At 40.2% G+C, this 26,124-nt stretch overlaps 1 protein-coding gene across 1 annotated transcript in view; it reads right to left on the bottom strand.

The window, feature by feature from the left end:
• The window catches only part of LOC126473309 (polycomb protein suz12-B), a 308,357-nt gene that overhangs the window by 79,189 nt on the left and 203,044 nt on the right, over nt 1-26,124 (bottom strand). The window contains exon 2 of the mRNA XM_050100286.1: nt 370-416. Coding sequence (XP_049956243.1) covers nt 370-416 — 47 coding nt within the window. The remainder of the gene's footprint in view (nt 1-369; nt 417-26,124) is intronic.

Genomic DNA, 26,124 nt, shown 5'->3' with positions numbered 1-26,124 from the left:
ACATCAACTACTGTGCTAAAGCATAGCTCATATTCACATGAAATTATCAACTTTGCACATTTATGTGATAATTAGCCTATTTTAAATTCATTACTTTTCATTACATTAATTAAAAATTGTAATTATTAATGTGCTTTTTGAATACAATGGATCAGCAATCAGTGTGTGGTTGTATGCACAGAAATTTCTGAACAAATCCTACATCACAGTTGCCTTGCATATTTTGTCATTCCCCCTCCCCCCAACAATTTGTTATTCACTATTAACGATCTGTTATGCTTCAAAAGGAACCAACTCCTTGTGATTCACACAGGACACGAGATGTACATAGAACAAGGAAAAAGTGAATGTATGAACAACTGTACTTACAGACAGCATGTTTCTTGTTCTAAGGAATCTGTATATCTGTGTAGGTTCTGAAACAAAGCAAAACAAAAATTAATCACATATTGTAATCTGAGACACAATCATTCAACATAAACTAAATAAAGAGGGGCCAACATTTTTATACAGTACAAGAAAAATCAAGTCAGTTACAGACCACTAACATTAACTCAAAGAGTTGCTTCTGTCATTAAATTATAGTTAAGGTTGCTTGGTGAGTATTCTAGTTCCTTCTATAACTCAGTGATCTGTAACAACACATGCAGGGCGGTGTGTGTTTCGAGGAGACAAATGTTCACATACTACTAATACTTCTGTATCTAGTCAACGTTTCATTTATTCTTAAAGACAATGACAATAGAAACTCAGAATAATTACAAATGTTACACGAGAACCTACATAATTTATAAGCAGTGTAGTACTTTTCCATTACAAATTTTCAGGGAAATGCTTGTCATTTCTTAATAAAACCATCAAAAATTTTATGTATTCATAAAACAAATCACACCTGATTACTATTTCTTAACAAACTCTTTATTTATACCATGACAGGTTTCAAGCAGTTACATTATCTTCAGTTGCCTTTAATTGTGTTACACAATTAATTATGTAAATCATCTTCACATTTAGTGTCACTTAGGATGATCAAGTGTAAATAGGGGCAATGAAGTAACTGTGCAGTTTCCTTTTTATTTCTTTAAAATACATAAAAAGTGAAGTGTTTGAATTTTCAGCCAGTATTATTCGGCAGAATACATGGTTTGGGCAATGTATCTATTACAAAGAAAGCAAGATTTAGATTTGACAACTCATCAGTAATGAGGTCGTTAAAGCTGGAGCACAAGATCAGACTGAAAAAGAATGAAGAGGAAAATCTGTTGTCCCATTTTCAAATGAACCATCCTGGTTGTCACCTTAACTGATTCATGAAAATAACAGAAAACAATATAGAGGAGTAAAGAGGACTTACTGTCTCAATTCTTCTTTACTGTGAGTCCAGCGTGCTAATCATTGCGCTACCTCGCAATCTACTGCAGAGGAAATGCAATATAGGCATACACTATTTTGAGGGGTGATGATTTACAACCCATAAAAATTATTCAAAACCATGGCTGCACTCAGTTGGATTGATCAATTTATTACACAGCCAGTTTCAGTTATAAAGAAACCATCTTTAAGTGTATTATGACATCAAAATCAGATGTTTGACAACCCATGCCACTATCCAACAACATGCCACCAGCCAACATTTTGATGATTTAATTGTAAATCATGAGCACATGTAACATACATAGACGCACTGCATGCTACATGTGCTCCTGAATTATAATTAAAATTGTGACAAGTCTGATAGTGGTATGGGTTGTCACACTCCTGATTACAATCATAATACACCTAAATATGGTTTGTTTAGGACTGAAAAAAAGGCTGTGTAATAAATTTATTAATGCAGCTTTGTGTGACTATGATAAAAAAAACCGCACCGTGTTTCTAGTTCTGTGAAATGATTTTGAGTGTGGGTGTGGGGGGCAGCTAAGTGATGTGAAAATAATTAAGTACGCACGTACTAGTATGGGATCATTCCAATTTAAGCCTATCTCCCCCGCCCCCCTCCCCCAATGAGAGTCTAGTGTCTTACCCCACTGCATTTCATCCTACAGGTTAAATCATTCTTCTTATATAACACCTACTGCTGATTCTTATACAATTTAAACATTTAAAAGTCCAAGAAGTTCCTCATAACTGAACTACTACTAGTAAATTTCGGACCATATACCTGTAAGTCTAGGCTAATTTGATTAACAGGAGTATCTCACAAGGTAATTTCTACTCTAGAAGCTTTTGTTTACGAAATTTTAATGTAAGTTACATTTTACAGCAAATCAAAAGCACGTAAGGAAGGCCAATTTATCTCTCTTGATTGTCAAGACATCTGTTACAGCCTTGCCTTGCAGTTTTTCTGAGACTGTCTCGCAGTTTTAGTAATTTATAAAGAAAAGTAAGTTAAAATATGGGCCCTGGACTACGCTAAGTCCCCGTCTGTTACAACCACCTTAACTTGCAACCAGACTGTCACCTTCCAACAGAACCTATAACTACGGCAACATTACAGCTCGGTCTACCGCCACAACTAAGATTGCTGGAAGGGCAGATGGGAGCAGTTGACGAAAACGACCGACATAGTCACACTCAGACCCAAATATAACACATTCGCTATGTTTACATTGACTCCCAAAACAATTTCGTTAACTGATTTGACAATACCGTTTCTGGTTGGGCATGTAAACACTCTTAAATCTATTCTGCAAATCCGTTTCTAGCAGCCGGTTTTTCACTTCCACAGTCGACGTACGCTCCCATGTAAAAAGTACTGCCGTTTTTGAAATGTCCTTGAGCTGTCAGTTTACGTCTTGTTTTCAAAATATTCGGCTAATATACACGAAATGACTTATTGTGCAGTGAAGAAGCAAAAATATTAGACTGAGCATGGAGCTGTCTACCTCTATTATTTAAGTGAGGGTAAATTGCGACCGTGCTGACTAAAGCAGAAACTGGAACAGCTGTTTTGCAGACGCCATATTTAACTGGGCTAGCAAATCCGCTTCACGACTTAACATGTAAACATGACAGCGAAAAACGGTTTACAAAATTCCGTGTTGTTCTTACGGAAGACATGTCGTGTTGTTTGTCCCTCGACCTCGGTTATTGGTAATAATATATTAAAGGTTTTTTTAATATTATACGTGTATGTGTAACTGAATAAATGCAAAACGGAAATTGCATTTATTCGGCTCTACATGGATATATGTTAAAAATCGTTACCGCACTGTAAAAACAAAATAAACTTAAAAAATCCCTAATATAATAACCAAATATATCTAGTCCTTCGTCTGCATTCTGCAACAACCAACAGGCGACTGTGTCTTAACCCACACGATTAATAATATGAAAAAGTTGCGCTAAATTCCTGCAGCAAATAAAATCTTTCGCTGGAGTTAAATGTTTGGAAACCACGCGATCTATATACTGCTTGGGATACATAAACGATTGCGTAACTACAGATACGACCTGAAGCCTTGTGTGAGGGTTAACCTGTAAAGCAAACTACTGTATTTTGCCTTAATAGCGGGGATTGGCAGCACAAGCTGAAGGTTACAAACTGACGCTGTCTCAGACTCTGGACAGTACAGCTCTTTCTGACCCTCCTCCCTTACTCCAAGATGCGAACGAATCCCTGACCTGCGCGAAGGCATGCCGACCTGAACAATGGACTGGCCATTCCACGGGGGAGAGGAAGAAAAAGAAAATAGGAGTCAGCCGCTTGTTCTATAGTTGCCCGTTGCGGCTCAGCGTGAGTACGGTTTTTCCTAAATGTGCCTGTTTCTTGCTTCAGCCGTCTGAATACTGATCACATCTTTCGCATATGGAAACTTAACAGATTTTTGCTACAAAGTCTTGCGGACGAATAAAGAACTGTTACTGATGTCAGTTCTCTATTACTGCGCATGGATATTCTTTCTAACAAAGTAGAAGCGGAACTGCTTCAACAAAAATTCAATAAATTTATCTGGTTTGCTACACAACTTACCAATTACGGTGCTTAACGGTCACTGTGTCAACAACATTTTTTTTGTACTCGCAACTACTAGTCTGCACAACCGTCTCCTTTGTTGCAGTGCTCTCAAGAATGCGACTACCTAGTTGTTTATGTACGACAGCGTTTTATAACTTTGACGCCTGTTAATTTGACAAACAGGTAAACGTTGTATTCATCTCGTTGTTATGGCGGTCTCTCGTGTCTTTATTTATTCATTTTTTTTACAATCATCCGCTTCTTCGTTTTTGATTGCGAACTTTCTCAAGGGAAGAATAAACGGCATCATTAGAGACGGAACCTCAGATCATAGACCGCTGTCCCTTCGAAAGAACTGTACTTGCTGAAGCTATACCACTGGCCCCCATACCAAACACAACCGTACCAACAAGAATGGTGAAACACTAATGGACTTCTGCAGAAACTTCGGACTTAAAATCATGAGTGCCCAATTTTTAAAACCTGCAAATAAATCAACCACATGGAGATCACAGAATACCAATTGACCATGTCGCAATTTCCAATGAAAACACAAAAGAAATTCTAAACGTCAGAACCCGCAAATATGTCTTTGAATCATCATCATCATCTCCAAATAAAAAAGTTCCAACACGACATAATGCTAAAAAGGCCACCCAAAAGTACCAAACGAAATCAGGAATATCAAACTCAAAAAAGAAAATATTATCATGCAAATCAATCAGGAAAAATAAACAGACTGGAAGAAACTAACAGAGAAAATTCAGGAAGCCATCAAAATAGGACAACCCACACGCATCGCAGCTGGAACGCAACCTGCGATCACGCAGTTGACAACCGAATAACTGTGTGGAAAAAAATTAGCAGTCACAAAACTGAAGAAAACTGGGAGAACTTTCTTAAAACCCAAAAACAGTCCTCAATACTAATTAGAAAAGAAAAAACTGGTATATAACAACAGGCTGTGCGAAATCCAGTAAGATTTCATCAGAGATAATACAAGAAATTTCTATAAGACTTTAAGAGAAAAATTACAGGGAAACCAAGCACCTAGCTTGTGCTTCAAGAAACCCGATGGCTCTTTGGAAATTAACACGAAAAATAACTGCAAGATTTTAGCCCAATATTTCAATTCCCGCCTCAACTGCGAACCACCCCAAGAAAAACTTGTCTTCTCTTCTCCAGTATTCACACACCCAGACTCACATGCCTCGGATCTCGAAGAAATTGTGGAGATAGTCAAACAGTTGAAAGATAACAAAACACCAGGAAAAGATGGTATTATTGCTGAATTCTGGAAACTAAACGATATTATACTTATGCAGAAACTACATCATATAACAACAGACATATGGATGACGGAGCAAATACCAGAGGACTGGAAATGCGCTGCAATTCACCCGCTACAAAAAAAAGGGCGATGACAGGCATCAACAATTACAGAGGAATTTCCCTGCTCCCAGTCGCTTACAAAATCCTTTCCAAGCACTTTTAAACAGGACAGAATCCCAAGCAGATCCATCAATTGGTAAATACCAGGCCGGATTCAGAAAAGGACAATCTTGTGCGGAACAGATCTGGTGCTTAAAGACGATATTACAAATGAGGAAATGCATCGAGTTCAGGAAAGAATACGATTCAGTGGCCCGTGACACTTTGTTTAAAATCATGGAAGAATTTGGGATCGACCGAAAGACACGAAAAATTACAGAACAAACACTTACAGGAACAAAATCCAAAGTGAAATTCATGGGCGAAATACCAGAACCCATCGAAATCAAAACTGGAGTCCGACAGGGGGACGGACTATCCCCAATGCTTTTCAATATTGTTGTAGAAAAGATCATCAGGGATTGGGAAGAAAAGATCATCAGGGATTGGGAATCTCATGTAAAGGGCATCCAGATTGGTATAGAAAAAGAGAACCGAATTAAAATTTAGTGCCTTGCTTTCGCTGACGATATTGCAATTATCACCAATAACAGAATAGAAGCGATTCACGCAGTGGGAAAACTACATGAAATTTCACAAAAAACCGGACTACAGATATCTTATGAAAAACCAAGTATATGGAAAGACAGCCAGAAAATAAATCCCTTTTAATCACAAAACATGGTAAAATTGCACAAATCTGCCATTTTAAATACCTCGGAGAAACTTTAGTCTTCAAGATTAAACTGAATCGCCAATGAACAAAGAATCACTAAGCTCCAGAAGGCCTACAAGCTAACATGGATGCATTACAACAAAAAGTCCATTTCGATAGACACAAAATTAAGGCAGTATAGAACAGTGTTTCTTCCGGAAGCAATCTACGCAGTTGAAACAATGGTGATTGATGGTCATTCAAAAATTAGGGAAATAGAAAAACAAGAAAAGAAAATTCTCACGAAGATTTACGTGTCAATCAACAAAAACGGTATTTGGATGAAGAGACCACAAAACGAGCTCTATATGAAGACCAACAGTAACAGATGAAATCAGAAAACGCCGAGCCAAATTTTATACACATAGCTACAGCACGGAAGACTCCAGAGCAGCAAGGAAACTTTTCAATATAATACCAAAGAGTAAATGCAACACAGAATGGCTGAAAAAAGTCCAGAGGGATCTGCAGCAGATCAACATAAAAAATCTCGAAGACCGCACTGAGTGCCGGGATAAGATCACAAGTGTGAAGTTTGAGGAAAGAGCATCGCGCCAGTCTGATAAAAAAATGGGCAGAACAACAAAAGGAGCATTTTGAGAGGATGAAGAGTTTCTCGGAAGCAAAGAAGAGAAAAGTCCGGAGATGAAATTATGAATTAAAGTTCAATCGCTCTCCTAAAGTGGTACAATCGTTATAATAAAAATAGTATAACTACACCCTCAAGCAGCGGAAGTATGATTACAAACATAATTTGAAAGAAACATAGTTCATGACAAACATCAGTAATGCACCTCAAACGCTTAAAAAAATAGTACCTTAAGTAACTGCTTCAAATATGTAGAAGAATGGATATAAAACAATATTAACGGAAAAACAGCAACAGAGACTAGACTATATGAAATGGAGAGGTCCTTACAAATACCAAGAAACATATCTACAAACAAATCTTTACCCTGCGTGCACAAAAGTGACATGCTAAGAAACAGTGGTCAGACCAGAAATACTAGGCAGTGGGATCTCTTAAAACTATGAAACAAGAGCTCAAAAAAAATGGAAACATTAAAGAATAATCCTAAGAGAAATACTAGGACCTAACAGTGAATCAGAATAAAGACTAAGACCTCATCCAGAACTACATCTGAATGTTGAAGAGTTCACAGATATAAGGATAAAAAGGAGGTAATTCTTTGGACACATATGCAGGATGAATAATGACAGAATAAACAAACAAGTCTGACTTATTAAACAATTCCATATTCAAAATCACACGGCTGAGAGATAGAAAACGAGGCATTGAAAATGTGGGATTCGACGTGGACACAAAAGAAGCAGAACACTGTTTAAAGAAGTATAGAAAAGGCAGGCTTTCAGACAGGTAAAAAAAAATTAAGAACTAGAAGAAAGTGGATACAAGAAGAGCAGGAACAACATTTTCGAAGAATGAAAGACGTGTGGCCAGAACGAAACTGTAGCTAAAAACGAGGAAGCAGAAACAATGCAAGTTTTCGACAAAATAGTAAAAACTGTTGATTCGCCGTACCCTCGAAAGGATTATTCGAAAGAAAAAAAAGCAATTGTTTATGCTGGTGCTCACACGAAACTGCAGTTCGCAGAAACATATGTGAAAGGCACTCGTTCGAAAATTTGAGAAGTACATATTTTATGCAATAATTGCAACACGTAACTATGAGTCACAATTTGCACGATACAAAAACGAATGCCGCGCTCACCATCATCCGTGTGTTACACACAACCACGATTGTAAACACAGTAGTACAGACTAGGGTTATTCAAGTGTCGTAACTGTGATGGGGTGGGGAACAGTTATACTATTTATTCCGGTGTTTTCACCTATACCCAGAAAAGTCCAGTCTTTCTGTCACTTTGTTCTTAGTGAAGGGTCTTTCTCTTTCTCGCTTTGATTGTCGGACCTAACTGTGTGCCCACATTTGTTGTTGGCAGCAAGGCACTGGGCCTTGTGAAGAGAGCTTTTACCCGGTTGGAATGCTTTCAGCAAGCCACAAGCCCATTCACACGGGCTGTTTCTCAGACAAACAACTGAAAAATAAAGAAACTTCCTGGCAGATTAAAACTGTGTGCCGGACCGAGTCTCCAATTCGGGACCTTTGCAAGGGTCCCGAGTTCGAGTCTTGGTCCGGCACACAGTTTTAATCTGCCAGGAAGGTTCATATCAGCACACGCTCCGCTGCAGAGTGAAAATCTCATTCTTCAAACTGAAAATTAACTTGTTGAACACACATAGCTTTATATGTGATCCCTTGCCATCTTTAATACCTTTACTTTTTATGATCCGACAGTTTGCTTAGAAACTTGGACACTGATTTAGGTAAAAATATAAACGCTTTTGGTAAATGTTCTTTGGGTGAGTGGGTTGGTGAGAAGTTCTCATGACTACGTGAACCCCCCTTCTCCCCTTGGCTCCGCCCATGGATAAGATACTGGCTTGCAAACGTGGGTCTTTTTCGTAGTGTAGCGGAGTAGCTAATAGCATATGATCTACTTCACACACTGCAACCACAGAGAAGTGATCTCATTTACAAAGTCTTGTAATCTTCATTCACTTTCCTCGATACCTAACCGTCAGTTCTTACATCTGTGGTACACGTGTGTGTGTGTGTGTGTGTGTGTGTGTGTGTGTGTGTGTGTGTGTGTGTGTGTGTTTCAATTCTGCACACTCGGCAAGTTATTTTACAGCGCCTGATGCCACAATCAATTTCATCTTTCCTGTACGATACGCGAATGATGCACGGAAGAAACAACTGTAGAACTCTCAGTAAACCTTCGAATGAGCTCTATACTAGGATCATAATAGCAAAATGACTTGACAGCTATGTGTTTACTATGCTGCTATCATAGCTATAACCAATCACAGCAGGAGCACCCTCCGTCCTGTACACAGTTGCACATCGTCGTATCGCTCTGCTATCTAACTACGGAAGACAACAGCGGCGTATAACACAATTTTTGTGATATGTTCTTTCATTTGTTCTTCAGTGCGGTATGTTCATGTTACGGAATGCGTGAAGACAATTGAGAAATCGCTCAGAAAAATAACAAGACTATTATAATCCGCAAAGCGATCTCAATACTGCACGTTAACAGTGTACGTATGAAACAGCACAACTGCTACTAGAGGAGCCATATTGCGCATGCGCGTAACAGCAAACCGACAGCGTTCCCACTTTCCGTACCCAACTGTCACTCGCTTTGTTATTATGATCTAGATATACTTCCTCTTATTTTCCCTTCTTGGTCATTTAGCGAGATGTGTGTGCGATCAAGGCACGCTCTCAGAATTTTAACAGTGAACGCCTCTGTGGCAGCGTCTGCTACGGGAATTTGGTGAGCAGGTCCTCTGCGTTCTTACGTTTAATGAACGAACCAAGACGAAAAGTGCCGCACCTATTCTTTCTACAGATTCTCTTTCAATCAATCGCTGTTTGTTTGCAGCATACCATCGAAGCAGCTCTGTATTTCTGAAATGAATTGACCTTTATGCCATACTTCTCAAAGTAATTAACCATATCTAATGCAGTACGCATACGGTGGGGCGGACACCTTTAGATAATGAAATAGGTGACACCGAAGCAGGCCCTACAAGGGAATGGAGCAATGAAGGAAAAAAAATGAACGAGTTTAACTGTACGTGTATTCACATTTCCTAACAGGTTAAAATTGTGTGCCGGACCTGGAACCCAGCCGATTCTTATCTTTCGCAGAGCAATGTTTCCAAATGCGCTCTAATCGCCTTTCCGCATAATCCGTTGCGGGAAAGCCTGTGTCTATGAATATAATGGCATTTCTCAAACAGAACAGCATTTCAGATAAGAGCGCCTTTATGAATGTGTTATTTTGATCAACAGAAAACGTTTCGAGAATTGTTTATGATTTTCAGCTGCTCGTTCTTTGATTTTATTGTGTTGTGTGTATCGTATACAAAAAAATAAAACATTCATTACGTGAATTCAAAGAAATAACCGATTCACCTATACACTGCTATTATGTTCCTTAAGAGAAAATTTACAGCCGTTGGAGCAGAATCGAGAAGAAAATATAGGAAAGACAAATCCCTTCGACTTTGATGTTCTGGTGGACTTCATGAACATGCCTAAACAATCCTTAACATTTCTCATGAGAAAGACACGTGTATGCAATTTCCTTTACGGATGTGTTATACTTCCTCGAAAATCTTCGAATAAATGTAGTTTTGCAATGTCCCCCTCACACCAGCTTTCTGGCGTACGTTTCACTTTAGTTCGCTACCTAACATCATTATTATTATTTACTATTATTATTATTATTATTATTATTATTACTATTTTGTTGATGATCGCTACCGGGTTATTCATCAGAAGCAACCCAACATTCTCGTGAAGTAATTTCAAGTAAACCATAGAAAACTTGTATCTAGAGGGCGGACGAGGATGTGAACCAACAACCTTCCGGACAGACAGTGTGCATTACCGCGCAGTGTACGTTATTTTCTACTGAGCGCGTTAAGATAGCTAAGGAAAAAAGATTTGGTCAAAACACGTCAATAATGGCAATATGTCATCTTCGGTCACAATACTTTATCGCCCTATTCAAGTTCAACGGGCTTTGGAACTGGCGTTCCATTATCAGGAGCTACGCTGACATTTTTGCGAATGACATCTCCTTTATTGTATTTTTTCGTCTGCATTAATGAATGCCTTCCATACTCATCGTCGCGAGACAGGAAATTTGGCGTTTTTATTAACGTATTAGATGATGTGATGAACGGCAGCTTGCTCTAAATGTAGAAAAATTTAAGTTAATACGGATGAGTAGGAAAAACAAACCTGTAATGCTCGGTTACAGTATTACTAGTGTCCAGCTTGACAGGCAAGTAGTTTAAATATCTGAGTGAAACGTTGCAAAGTGATACGAAATGGAACGGGCATGCGAGGATTGTGGTAGGGAAGACGAATGGTCGACCTAGGTTTATCGGGAGAGTTTTAGGAACGTGTGGTTCAAATGTAAGGAGGCCGCATATAGGACCCTAGTTAGACCTATTCTTGAGTACTGCACATGGTAGGTTTAAAAGAAGACATCGAAGCAATGGAGTGGCAGTTTGCTAGATATGTTAACAGCAAGTTCGAACAACATGCAAGTGTGACGGAGATGTTTGTTCAACCCAAATGCCAATCCCTGTAAGGAAGGCGACGTTGTTTTCCTGGTAAAGTTTTGAGAAAATTTACAGAACTGGATTTGAAGCTGTCTGCAGAACGAGTATACTGCCGCCAACAAACATTTTGTGCAGGAACCACGAAGATACGAAGAGTCGTTTTTCCCTCGCTCTCTTTCCGAGTGGAACAGGGCAGAAAACTACCAGTAGTGGTACAGGATACCATCCGCTACGCACCGTACTATGGCTTGCCGAGAATGTATGTAGACGTAGATACCACGTGGCTCGAATTAGAACACTCGTCACGTTGTATGTTTAGGCACTAATACTTCACTAGTGAGTGAGTGCGTGCGTGCGTGAGAACTCAAATTTTTCACAGAGGTATATGACAAAAATTCTGTGGCTCAGCATGTGAGAGAAACCGAAGCAGGTGTAATTCTCAAGATGTCAACGTGGACTTTGAGTAAGCCGAAGCATGTCAACTTGAGCTCCGTTAGAAATTTTTCATCGAAAACCAACTGTAACGGGTAGGGTTGCTATCCGTTCCAATATTTTTGGGACCGTCACTGTTATGGACCTTCTTGTCCCGACACCCCGACAAAATACAATTTTGTCCCGATTTTATAAAATACTCCTACGAGTATTTTACTGGATGAAGCTATCTGAGACCCAAAATTGGGTGATGATTGAAAACGCTATTATACAGGGTGTTACAAAAAGGTACGGCCAAACTTCCAGGAAACATTCCTCACACACAATTAAAGAAAATATGTTATGTGGACATGTGTCCGGAAACGCTTAATTTCCATGTTAGAGCTCATTTTAGTTTGTTCTTCCACTTACACTCAATGGAGCACGTTATCATGATTTCATACGGGATACTCTACCTGTGCTGCTAGAACATGTGCCTTTACAAGTACGACACAACATGTGGTTCATGCACGATGGAGCTCCTGCACATTTCAGTCCAAGTGTTCGTACGCTTCTCAACAACAGATTCGGTGACCGATGGATTGGTAGAGGCGGACCAATTCCATGACCTCCACGCTCTCCTGACCTCAACCCTCTTGACTTTCATTTATGGGGCATTTGAAAGCTCTTGTCTACGCAACCCCGGTACCAAATGTAGAGACTCTTCGTGCTCGTATTGTGGACGGCTGTGATACAATACGCCATTCTCCAGGGCTGCATCAGCGCATCAGGGATTCCATGCGACGGAGGGTGGATGCATGTATCCTCGCTAACGGAGGACATTTTGAACATTTCCTGCAACAAAGTGTTTGAAGTCACGCTGGTATATTCTGTTGCTGTGTGTTTCCATTCCATGATTAATGTGATTTGAAGAGAAGTAATAAAATGAGCTCTAACATGGAAAGTAAGCGTTTGCGGACACGTATCCACATAACATATTTTCTTTCTTTGTGTGTGAGGAATGTTTCCTGAAAGTCTGGCCGTACCTTTTTGTAACACCCTGTATACCTGACTAAAAATGGTGTTAAGATTTCAGGCGACAATTGTTTTCAGTAATATATGTACCTGACGTGCTTTTTAGAAACTAAACCTGACTCGGAAGAATGTAAGTCTAAACACTCTGTGGAAGAAAGGTGGATTTACTTTCTTAAGGAAACCGAAAATCCTGAACGCAAATACCAACTGCTAAAATTATGCGATTATTTGTTTTCTATTCCCGCACACAACGCCATTGTGAAAAGAATATTTTAGCTGATGGACCAGTGGACTGATGAAAGAAATCGAACTGCTGCCAAGGACTGGAATCATTCTTACAGTGCCAGTGTAACTACAAGGTGACTTGCATGGAATATTATAAATATAAATAGGAAAAAGGAAAAAATAGACTTTCTGAAAAAGGTGAAATCTTCCGAAAAAAATACGGTGTACCAACTGCTTCCGCCGCAACCAGTTCCATGTAATTGTGTTCTAAATAAAAAGTAATTATATTAAATAATTTTTTTACTTCATTTCTACATCCCCATCTCTGAGTGTCCGACGATGTGCCAGCTAGATACAGCAATCCTAGTCACGGGTGACGGAGGGGCTTGGATTGGATAATAATGAGGAATGGTATCGGCCACGTCCTTTTGAAACGAGGCATTCCTGCAGGGCCGGTCCGGGTGGCCGAGCGGTTACTGGCGCTACAGTCTGGAACCGCGCGACCGCTCCGGTCGCAGGTTGGAATCCTGCCTCGGGCATGGATGTTGGTTCAAATGGTTCTGAGCACTATGGGACTTAACATCTGAGGCCATCAGTCCCCTAGAACTTAGAACTACTTAAACCTAACTAACCTAAGGCTGTCACACACATCCATGCCCGAGGCAGGATTCGAACCTGCGACCTTAGCGGTCGTGCGTTTCCAAACTGAAGCGCCTAGAACCGCTCGGTCACACTGGCCGGCGGGTATGGATGTGTGTGATGTCGTTAGGTTAGTTAGGTTTAAGTAGTTCTAAGTTCTAGGGGACTGATGACCTCAGAAGTTGTCCCATAGTGCTCAGAGCCATTTTTGAACCAATCCTGCAGGCTCGTTAAGTGATTTTTAAAAACGACACAGAGCCAGCCACATCTGGAAGATCGCATACACGTTTGAATTGCGGTCCTTCAGATTGTCTGAACTTCCAGGATACTTTGCTCGGTAAATCACGGTTAAAGGCATGCCGCCAATCACCGCAATAGCGGTAAGATGGGTAATTCCAGTACACCGAGAACATATTAAGAGTAGCACATGTAAACCATTTTCCTTACAGACACTTACCGTCCAAGAAAACGTGATGAACCCTCCCTTCCGAGAATTCTTAGAGCCAATAACATACCTGTGGTGCTATTCCAAGCGATCGAATGCGTGTCACCAGTGGACGGTGTAGGCCGGAATCTGGGTGGCCGGTATGTACCTCTTCGCCTACGTTGGTGATTGTGTACATAGTGAATCTGCACTGCAGCGTAGGCATTTGGCCGACTTGTGATAAATCGAGAAAATGGAATGACAGGAGACATTGGTTCTAGAGGAGAGTGTCGCCCAACTACAGCTGGGGTTGTGGCCAGGAGAAACGACTTCCGCTGCAGGGAGCACGGACGCAGCCGGCAAGCCAAGACCCACTCCGGCCGATTGTGCGAGCATCGCGAGGGACGCGACAACAAAGGAGGCGGTCTTTGTAGTAACCGACATCTCAACCCCGTGCTCCACTCTGCACCCTTTGTGCCTGCGTGCAGCCCCCAGCGGCATCCGAACAGCTTGTTCCGATCGCGCCCCTGTACTGCTCAATTTAGGTTAGGACAAGTGAACGTAGTGCGTAAGCCAACGTTAAGGTGGCGTGCACTTCTTTTAGTTCATGGAGGTCCACAGCAATAGAACGGTAACGATGTTTTTCTCACTCCACAACACCCTCAAGGACACTCTCTCCTCTTCCGCCTCCGCTCCTTCATTGAGCAGATCCACACACCCAGAAGTTTCACAAAAACATTCGTTGAAATGAATATTTATGAATGAATTAATATACCACTCATCTTTTGTATTACACATATTTTAAATAATCCTGACTGTGATAACTGAAATGAATCTACATATAAATTCCGCCTTCTCACAAAAATCAATTGAATTTTAACTACGCACGATTAAATTTTGAACCTTCCGGATCCATCAAGCAGCACCGGAAGTGCTATGATTTCCATTATTTCTGTTTACGGAGCCACAGTGATGCAAGAAATCATAAGAGACATATAGACATACATACATTAATCCTTGTTCCGTAGATCACGAATACGACATTTCGTAATGATGTGGAACGTGTCACTTTAACATAAGTTTTCTCTACACAAAATAATTATTTTTTTTAGTTACTACTTCATATCTAAGAATTCATCTATTGAGCAGAAGGAGTTGTCATTTAGAAATTCTTTTAATTTGCTTTTAAATGTTGGTTGGCTATCTGTCAGAATTTTAATACTATTTGGCAAATGACCAAAGATTTTTGTGGCGGCATAATTCACCCCTTTCTGTGCCAAACTGAGATTTAATCCAGAATAGTGAATATCATCCTTTCTTCTAGTGTTGCAGCTAAGCACTTCGCTATTATTTTTGAATTCGGATGGGTTATTAATGAGAAATTTCATAAGTGAATATATGTATTGCGAAGGTACTGCGAATATCCCGAGTTCCTTAAATAAATGTCTGCAAGGTGATCTTGGGTGGGCTCCAGCTATTATTCTGATTACGCACGTTTGTGCAATGAATACTTTCTCTCTTAATGACGAATTGCCCCAAAATATGATGCCATATGAAAGCAGTGAATGAAAGCAGGCATAGTAGGCTAATTTACTGATACGTTTAACTCCAAAATTTGCAATAACCCTAATAGCGTAAGTAGCTGAACCAAACCGTTTCAGCAGATCATCGATGTGTTTCTTCCAATTCAGTTTCTCATCAATGCACACACCCAGAAATTATGAGTATTCTAACTTAGCAACACTTCCGTTCATAGTCTATATTTATCAATGGTGTTATGCCATTTACTGTACAGAATTGTATAAACTGTGTTTTCTCAAAATTTAGTGAGTCCATTTGCAGAGAACCACTTAATAATTTTCTGAAAGATATTATTTGCAATTTCCTCAGCTGAATCTTACTTCTTGGGTGTGATTACTATACTTGTATCATCAGCAAAAAGAACTTCGCATCTTCATGAATATAGAGTGGCAAGTCGTTGATATATATTAAGAACAATAAGGGACCCAAGAATGAAATCTGTGGGACACCATTCTTAATACCTCCCCAGTTAGGGGGCTCTGCTGGTTTTTGTACACTATCTGTACTGTTAATTTCAATCTTCTGCGTTCTTCCAGCTAAGTATGAATTAAACCATATGTGCATCGTCCCACTCATATCACAATAATTAAGCTTATCTAGAAGAATTTCATGATTCACACAATCAAAAGCCTTTGAAAGATCACAAAATATCCCAATGGGCGATGTTCGGTTATTCGCTGCATTTAATATTTGATCAGTGAAAGCATATATAGCATTTACTGTTGAAAAGCCTTTCTGAAAACCAAACTGACATTTTGTTAGTACTTAATTTTTACAAATATGTGAGCTGTAAGTACCGAAGTACCGGAACATACCATTATGCAATAAACAAAATAATATTTTTTGTTAAAACACACACACACACACACACACACACACACACACACACACACACACCAGCAGTTTTTTTCTAAAAAGGAACTCATCGCAGAAATTAGTGATTACTGGTAGTTACTCTTTGCAGACTTCTCATTAATAAACAATATTAAATGTGTGTATTCTAGACACCACCTTCCTTAATGAGTTAAATGTATTTCAAATGACACCAGTTATGGCATTGGCCAGGGAGCTCTAACGACTGATGATAAAGTCACCATAAGCTTCACCATCAGAGCTTTTGAAGCTGTCACTTTTAAATGAATATTGGCATAATAAAAAAGCTATTAATACAGCAGAGGCGACCTATGATTACAAAATTCTCCATTTACTTCAGTGTCTCGGTTTTGCGAAGAATTGTCACTCTGGCTACCATGAAATAATGTTTACATCCGATGATTCAAGCCATGGCTATGCCTACATATCGATGGTAGGCAATCAGAACCTTTTAACTTCATTTTGTTAAATGTTACAGGCGAAGCGAAAACAGTTTCTTAAAATAATATATAAAGTGATACAGACTGGAGAAATCTATGCACTTTTAAGTCTCTTTTTTGATAATGGAGTAACTGATAACTGGAATTAAGGGTTTTCACAGACGGAGTTACGGGATTTTCATTGCCTACCATCGATATATTTTATGGTCTTATTTACAAAGCTAGTTAAATTTCTAACTTTCGAGGCTAAATTTAGAAATGGATGTAGAATATTTCTCAGTTTAGCTTCCCAACGAAAGCTGTTAGCCTTTGATATAATGTTCATATCAGGAAATAAATCGCAAAATTCTGGAGACGACAATGTGCTGAAACATGCAGGGAAATAATACTAGTGTCTTAGCAATGCTGCTTGCTTAGACGATATTCCCCAGACACCACTGGCGACTTCAGTGTCGCTGAGCCCTGAGGAAAATCTAACTTTGGTTGTTCTGTGAAGCTTTATGTTGATAATTTTCACGTTAGGTCCATCTGTACACAACTAATTTTTCGCGTCCTCAAAAAGCGTCGTGTAACCGTCGCATCACCGAATGCTACATAGTCAACGTTAAGTAAACTACATAAATCAAAATATAACACCGAACATGAATCTGAAACAGAGAAGAATAGGTCGCTTTTGATCATAAAGAATGCATAAAGTGTGAGACTGAACTCGACACAAAGAACTGCCATGCTAACTTCATTTTCTGGTTTATGTAAGAAACTGGCTTACCGCCCGCTGCTTCGCTCACGTAGACTGTATGATCTGTATACTTTTTGTTTTCTTGGAACGAATATTTATGTTGGACACAAACTGAATCGTCATCTGTACTTTTCACGCTAATTAAAGGCTACAGAAGCTGGTCTTTCCCGAATGTACTTCTGAGCACAAAGCGATTCTGGTAGCTGGAGTCGGAAGTGTTTGTTAATCCTACTTTAGGGTTCCCGTGGTGGTATTTCCATAGAATCTTTCATCCTCTAACACACATTTCTTCGAAAGTCAAATACCAATTTTCATATATTTAGAAATTTCCATCCCCCATTTTACTCCCTCAGGGGCTGAATTTCCGACATAGGTTTTTTTTTTTTTTTTGTTTTTTTTTTTTAATTTCCAGCCGAGAAGCCAAACACAAATTTTCATGGATGTAGCTTTAAAATGCTTCAGCAGTACTTCAGGAAAGATTTACCAATAAAAGAACTTTCACTCACTATTTTAACCCCTTAGTGGATTAATTTCAAAAATTCCTGAAGCACTTTTTTTATTTTATTTCTGAGCGGGAAATCACATACCAACTTTCGGAGTCCTAGCTTCAACATTCCTTATTTGAGACTTGTTTTCAAGAAACATTTCTTTCCCTACGTCACCCTCTTTAGGTGCGCAGTTTCGAACAATCCTGCACTAAATGATACCTACAGTACAAGGTCAACATCCTCCCCAAATTTCAAGCTTATATCGTTAGCGGTTTGGGCTGGCCGAGGAGAGTCAGTCAGGGGATTTCCTTTTATACATAGAGAAGATTATTTCTTTGACTTCGGTGGTTCATTAGAGAGTAATGACTTCATATCTCAGCGATCTTTCTCGTAATATTCCACTTAATGTCTGTACACCACTGAACATGCGTGTAATACGGAAACTGTTCTTGGGAAGTAAAAGTTACCCCTGACTCGTAAGGTTCGCTTCTGGAGCACAGTTAAATATGAACCTACGTCATTGCTCCCAGTCATCATTTGACAAACGTAGGAAACTATCATCTTTAAACGAGCAAGTAATGAAAACTTGCACAACAAAGATCAGTACCAATGAAATGACTGTATGGCATTATTGGCCGGGAGACCTGTCTGGAGTAGTTCGGCAGCCTGGTGTACGTCAATGAAGATGAGATGAAATGATGAGGGCGAAGAAAATCTCCGAGCCGGCAGGGAAGCGAACTTGGGATCTACGGGCACGACGGTAACCACTAGAACACGAGCCTAGGACAAGATCAATACAATAACCTTGTTGCAGAATATTACCGGGTGATTATAATTAAAAGTGCAGCTATTCACGGAGGTCCGGTGTGGTATGTAATTGTCGTATGGCAGCGAAACTTGGTAGATATTTTAATGCGTTAATGTGGAACCGATTTACGTTGGAATAAAAAATTAGTTCCAATTCTGGCCACCAGGTAGAAATCTGGCGCTGTGAATGTAAGAAAGACGTATAGAAAATTTCCCCCCATATGTTATGGTTTAAGAATGGGACGTGGGCAGAAAATGACAAATAAATGAAAAATGCATAATATTACGTCGGCGAGATGCTGTACAGCGTCAGATTTGCACCTGTTGGCCAAAACTGGAACTAATTTTCCTATCGTAAATCAGTATCTCATTAACGCAGTAGAATATCTACCAAGTTTCGCTCCCATACGATAGTTACAGTTCACACTGAACCTCCGTGAAAAGCTGCACTTTTATTATAATGCCCCGGTATGTAACTATACAGGGCTGTTTCTTTACCGGAGCGGTTCGGAATATAAACTGAACGAAAGTAATTTGAGTACCAAAGCAAACGAATTACTCTCTGCAATGTGAAACTAGAGGCCAAGACTTCCTTGACAGAAAACTTCGGGAAGTTAGCCAGAAGTGTTCATACTCACGCTGTAGAAGTTACCTACCCTTCTACTGGACACATACATACATATTTTAAACTAGCATCCAATCCCCGGGTTGGAAATTTGTGGTAAGATCTAATGGGACAAAAACTGCTGAGGTCATCGGTCGCTAAGCTTACACACTACTTAATTTGATTTAAACTAACTTAACGCTAAGGACAACACACACACACACACACACACACACACACACACACACACACACACACACACACACACACGCCTGAGGGAGGACTAAGCTCCGACGGGTAGAGCCGCGCGAATCGATTCAAAGCGCCTCAGACCACGCGGCGACCCGGCGCAGCAACAATCAAATGATTACCCCACTACGATCTCATTACCTGCAACAGTTAAGATCTGATTTTCAATTTTTCGTGGCGTAATGAATATAATGCATTAAATCTCGGGAAGCAAGTCGCAAGACTTACTCTCAGGATGGCAGGACGACGCGCGGGCGAAATATCTGTGGAAGCAATTTTATTTGCGCGGCTGTATGACCGAAATTTGATGGATTAGTTCAGACCTCGCCAGCGCTTTTACTGTAAAACTGTGTTACAACGTCGCCGTCGATGCTCTTTCCCTGTTTTTTTTACAAACGAGTAAAAACAGGAAAAGAAATGAGGCATCACCAGATACGAAAGTTTACTTCCAACACACCCGTCTCTTAAGTTTCAGGACTCAACACTTTGGTTAAACAAGGTAATTACCGCTTACGGCTGCCAATTTTTTCCTTTACTTATTGCGAATGCAGTTTCGATCATTCGTCATTTTGAAACGATTAAAAGCGCACCATACAGTCTTTATAAGGCACGTTCGTGAAAGGAAACCTGTGTTCCACACAGAAGTTTTATGGTCTGGACAACACTTGTGCTCATCTGAAGTTCGAAATGACAGCAGTAATTATGCCTATGCGCATATCTTTATTTGTGATCTGTAGACTACAGTTCCAAGTTTCCTTTCTTTTTTTTAAAAATGGAAGGCACGTTTCCTTTTCTGAGCGTCTATACGTAACTGATGTATGGTAATGCTTTCAACTGACTGAAAATGACAAGCTATAATGGCAGTATATAAAAAGTGATCGTAATTACTGTGTTTCTCTGTCACATGAAGGCTATGGACCTGTCCCTCATCAATTACGTGTTCTAACCCCAGGCCAGCTCAAGCCAATCAACAACAAGAAGTATACTTACAAGGGAACCTCCCCATCGCACCCCCCTCAGATTTAGTTATAAATTGACACAGTGGCTAGGCCTTGAAAAACTGAACACAGATCAATCGAGGAAACAGGAAGAAGTTGTGTGGAACTATGAAAAAATAAGCAAAATATACAAACTGAGTAGTCCATGGGGAAGATAGGCAACATAAAGGACAATTGTAAGTTGATGAGCGCCGTGGTCTCGTGGTTAGAGTGAACAACTGCAGAGCAAAAGGTCCTTGGTTCCAGTCGTCCCTCAAGTGAAAATTTTACTTTTTTTATTTTCGCAAAGTTGCGATCTGTCCGTTCATTCATTGACGTCTCTGTTCACTGTAATAAGTTTAGTGTCTGTGTTTTGCGACCGCACCGCAAAACCGTGCGATTAGTAGACGAAAGGGCGTGCCTCTCCAATAGGAACCGAAACATTTGATCGCAAGGTCATAGGTCAACCGATTCCTCCACAGGAAAACACGTCTGATATATTGTATACGACACTGGTGACGGCACGTGCTTCACATGACAGGAATATGTTGTCGACCCACCTAACTCGTAAACTTGGCGAATGGGTAAAAAGATTCTTCTACCTTGCCCGATTTAGGTTTTCTTGTGGATGTGATAATCACTCCAAAAAAAGTGATGAAAACATAAGAGTTTGTCACATAAACTGCATCAAATGAATGCAACAGTTTCAGAGTCGCACAGTTTTCTCTGTGCTCTGTCAAAACATATGTTTTTTACGTTTTCAAATGTTTCCGTGCGTAGACCGTCAAATTCTGTATATGTCCAAGCAAATCTGAACATGTCCTGGAATTTTGGAGAGCGAAGTTGATTATGTGCGAGTGCCTGAACTTTGATAATTATCTGAAAATAAAAAATTAAAATTTTCACCCGAGAGAAGATTTGAACCAAGGACCTGTCGTTCCACAGCTGCTCACGCTAACCACGGGACCACGGGGCTCGTAAGCTAACGCTCTCCTTAATGTTGCCTACCTTTCACATGGACTACTCAGTTTGTATATTTTGCTTATTTTTTTCATAGTTCCACACAACTTCTTCCTGTTTTCTCGATTGATCTGTGTTCAGTTTTTCAAGGCCTATCCCTGTGCCAACTTATAATTAAATCTGAGGGGGGTGCGATGGGGAGGTTCCCTTGTTAGATGTCACGAGAAGCTGAAAGACAGCGATCATCGAGCGTTGAAGCGGTTGTAAAAAATCGCATGAAACTCGCGGAAGGAATCACGTGCTACCAGCCAGCTAGCACAATGACTGTGCGTAGGGAATCAAGAAGAATGGGGTACAACGGCCGAGCAACTCTTCGTAAGCCACAAATTTCTGCAGTCAGTGCTAAGCGACGCTCGACGTCGTCTCTGGACAGCGGAGGACTAGAAACGAGTGATATGGAGTGATCAGTCACGCCATATCTGTGGCAATCCAAAGGAGGAGTCTGGGTTTGTCCAATGCCTGGAGGACGTTACCCGCCGCCAAGTTTAGTGCCAACGGTTAAGTACTGTTACAGTACGGGGGGTTTTTCATGATTAAGAGTGTAGTACCTTTACTGCTCTTCAGAAATACGGGAGGATTTGAACACAATTCACAGCATCGTACACTGTGTACACTAGAGGAACAGTTCGGAGACAATATCTTGTTTCAACATGACAATGTACTCTGCCGTACAAGCAGCATCTGTGAGTGAATGGTTTCTAAACAATATCATTCCTGAAATGGACCGGCCTGCCCACAATCCCGATCTGAACCCACTGAAACACCTCTGGGATGAGTTAAAAAGTCGACTTCGCTCCAGACACCATCACCATCTTCTCTGGATTAGGTTCTTGAGGAAGAAGGGGCTGCCATTCCTCCACGAACATTCAGACACCTCACGGTGTTCCGAGCAGGGTTCAGGCTGTCATGAAGACGAAGAACGTGTAGAGCCCGTATTAATTTCCACCAACAGGTGTCCGAATACTTTCACTGAGATAGTGTACTTCTAAACCCCACAAGGCACTTCACAACAGAGGGGTCTCTCAGTACCATCATCACTTCCCCTAATCTCCTGTTCCATTCGCGAGTGGTAGCCCAAGCGGGAATCGTCATTACATCCTTTGTATTCTGATACAAAGAATGAGCAATACGTCCTGTGCTGTCTTCCGTGCAGTTCTAAATCAGTATCCTCCAGCGTGCCATAATCTTATCACATACACACAAGCGCGCGCGCATGAAAAGAGAGATGTGGCTAATGTGGCTATTCGTCGAATAATTTGAAAATGATTATACAATCTCTCAGTCCGTCAATGTGAATAATATTATCAACTGAATTGTTTAGAAGTCTCGGCATTTTCTTTGAGGCTATGTTTCGTAAACAATTCCCTGGATCACCAGTAACAGAGGCGAATTCTTAAAGTAAGGACCGCAGAACAGAGTTGCACGAACGCAGCGGCATCCATTGTTTCAGAAACAATGGACGTAATTATTTTTGTTCGGTAGTTGTGAGACGGAGCGAATGCAAAACAACAATTGCGTCGAAAACCGTTGCCCCCTCCTATCCTGTGTTGCGAATTGGATGCTGTAATTTGATTTTTATGTGCAAAACTACGCAAAGGTTCTGAATTTCACGAGGAGTTGTTGCTACTGAAGGGAAGGTTAGACCAGGAGTAATCAACCCTATTTACCTATCGCCTACTATTTTATCTCTGTAACCACCCACCTCTTTCACTGCATTGGTGATACATAAAGTAGGAAAGTAACTGCTATACAAAATTTAAAAAGCAATATTACAGCAAGTTAAAGCATACAATAATAATTAGTTACGAAATCCTTTGTAAAAATTTAGTGAAAACATAATGAAAATGTTTTAAAAACCTCCGCCACACACCATGAAATCTGGAACGCCCACTACTGGGTAGCAGGGACCAGGCTGACTACCCATAGGTTAGACAATGCTATAAAAATTTTCAAACTGACCACAAAAATGTGCGCGATGATCGGCAGCAAAGTGACAGGTTCAGTTACCAGATGTATGAAACAGTGCAATCAGCTGACGAAAATCTGCGATACGATCGACGTTTGGTGTGCTCGCTGATACATCTTCTCCTGTTGGAACTAAGATGGGACGGAAAACTGTAGTTCGCGGTGTTGCTCCTCCACCGCCGCTCGAACTTATAGGCTAAGATTCGGCAAATCCGTTGGGAACTATTGACCACCTGCACAACAGTGGCGACCTCGCACCCAGCGACAATCACTACTTATTGTGTTTGAAACAATGGTTTTTTGGACTACAGTTTGAGGATGATATGTCATCATCATCATCATCATCATCATCATCATCATCATCATCATGTCATCTGGTCTGTTCCCAGGCCGAGGGTGTATAATCAGAAGGGTTGAAGAAGCCAGTGCAACGTTACGAGAAGTGCTTCGAAGTGAACGGTGATTACGTTGAACAGATAAGGTTTGTAGCGGACTAAATTTGCCAATAAGAGTTTTTTATAATGAATATACACTGACTCGGAAAACTATAGTCCGAGCATAGCATAGCACAGAGCATAGCAAATCTTAAAAATATAGCTAACAACCAAACCTTCAGACTCAGACACATCGGTACCAAACGTTGTGTGTCAACCAAAACACCGATTTAGTTGGTGCTGTGTGCTGTCGTCCATTAGAACATCTGTAAATGATAATTAAAAGTATCACCAGAAGTACAGAGTATACGAATAGCGTATTTGTGAGCCATAATTACTAACTCATGTAGGTGAGTTGGTAGGGCGTCAGACAATCGTTTTGAAGGTCCCGAGTTCGTAACCCACTGATGGTTTTTTTAACAGTCTACACGTGAAATTATTGTAGGGGAGAACATTTCTCTGACATGTGAATGGACGTTTGGGAGTTTGTAGCAATGTTCTTTTGGCAGTCTGCTTTCGCTTCGTTAGCTGAAAGTAGCAAACCTATTGGGTACATTTGTGTACATATCACTACAACTATCTAACCAAATGTACTCTACAAGTTTGCTACTTTCAACTAACGAAACGAAAGCAGACTGCCGAAAGAACATTGCTATAAACTCTAAAACGTCCTTTTAAATGTCAGAAAAATGTTTTCCCATAAGGCAGTTTCATGCGTAAATTGTTAAAAAAATTACAGTTAGTAAGTTTTGATCTCAGGACAAATAAATTGATAATCCGACGCTCTACCAACTCGCCCACTAGCGATCATTCTATTCACAGCTCACAGATACGATTTCGTTACGCATCTTCTACAGGATGACAGCACACAGCAAAAACTAAATCGGTGTTTTGGTTGATACTCTATCAACACAATGTTGGGTACCGATCTGAGTGTCTTGACATCTGGAGATTTGGGTGTGAGAAACAAACAATTGCTATTTCCGTACATTGATTTAACATTCACATTCAGAAAAAAAACGATATTTGGGTTAATACATTGCTTAATTTGTGAACAAATCCACGTTATTTAAAATAATGTCCCAGTTGATGCCAAGTGCACACCTCTCTCCCTTCCCTTTTGCAGTTCTGTTTCATCCACTGAAGTGGAAACACCCCTGTGTTTTCAAAGCCATGGAGTGATATTTAAGCAATAGGGGTCGAAAACATCGCGAAACTAACAAAGAAGAGAAAGTAGTCTATATTAGGTTGTTTAAAGAAGGAAGATCTTTTTAAGAAATCGGAGAAACCACTGGAAGACGTACCACTGCAGCGAAAACCATTATATACAGGTTTAATCAGGACAAAACGTACGAAAACCAATCACGAAGTGGTCGTCCTGCAGCTCTATCCGAGATTCAAAAATGATAGCTACTTGGAGAAGCCAAGAAAACTTCAAAACAAAGCGCCCTAAAACTTTCTACTGCCGTTCGAAAGATACAGGAAAGTTTGTTTCCAGCACAGACTCTGAGCAGGGTGCTCGATAAAGGCCTAGTAGCCTGTAGAAAACCACAAGTCAGTAAAATAAACTGCACTTGCAAGGGAAGATAAATCCGATAGGTTTCATTTCTGGAAGACGATTCTATTTACTGACGAGAGTAACTCAAATTGGCGAGTATCGGTGTGGAGGAAAAGGAAACGTTAAGTTTAAGAGAAAAACGTAACAGTCTCAGTTTAATTTTATCCATATTTTGCAGCTGTGAACGTGAGTGTATTCGACATACAGAATGCACGAATCGTACATGACGATGGACCCACAGGTTCCGAAATGAAACATGTAATTTAATAGAACACGAAATTTATTCATACTTCCAGTGTATAACAGCCGCAGTTGAAAGTTACGGAGGTTCAGTACTTGTCGCGGGCTGCATGAGTGCAAATAGTATGTGGGATTTGGGAT

The sequence above is a fragment of the Schistocerca serialis genome, chromosome 4 (genome assembly GCF_023864345.2).
Source record: "Schistocerca serialis cubense isolate TAMUIC-IGC-003099 chromosome 4, iqSchSeri2.2, whole genome shotgun sequence".
NCBI classification, from domain to species: Eukaryota; Metazoa; Arthropoda; class Insecta; order Orthoptera; family Acrididae; genus Schistocerca; species Schistocerca serialis.
Note: the sequence above shows the minus strand (reverse complement) of the source record. Positions and strands in the feature narration are given on the sequence as shown.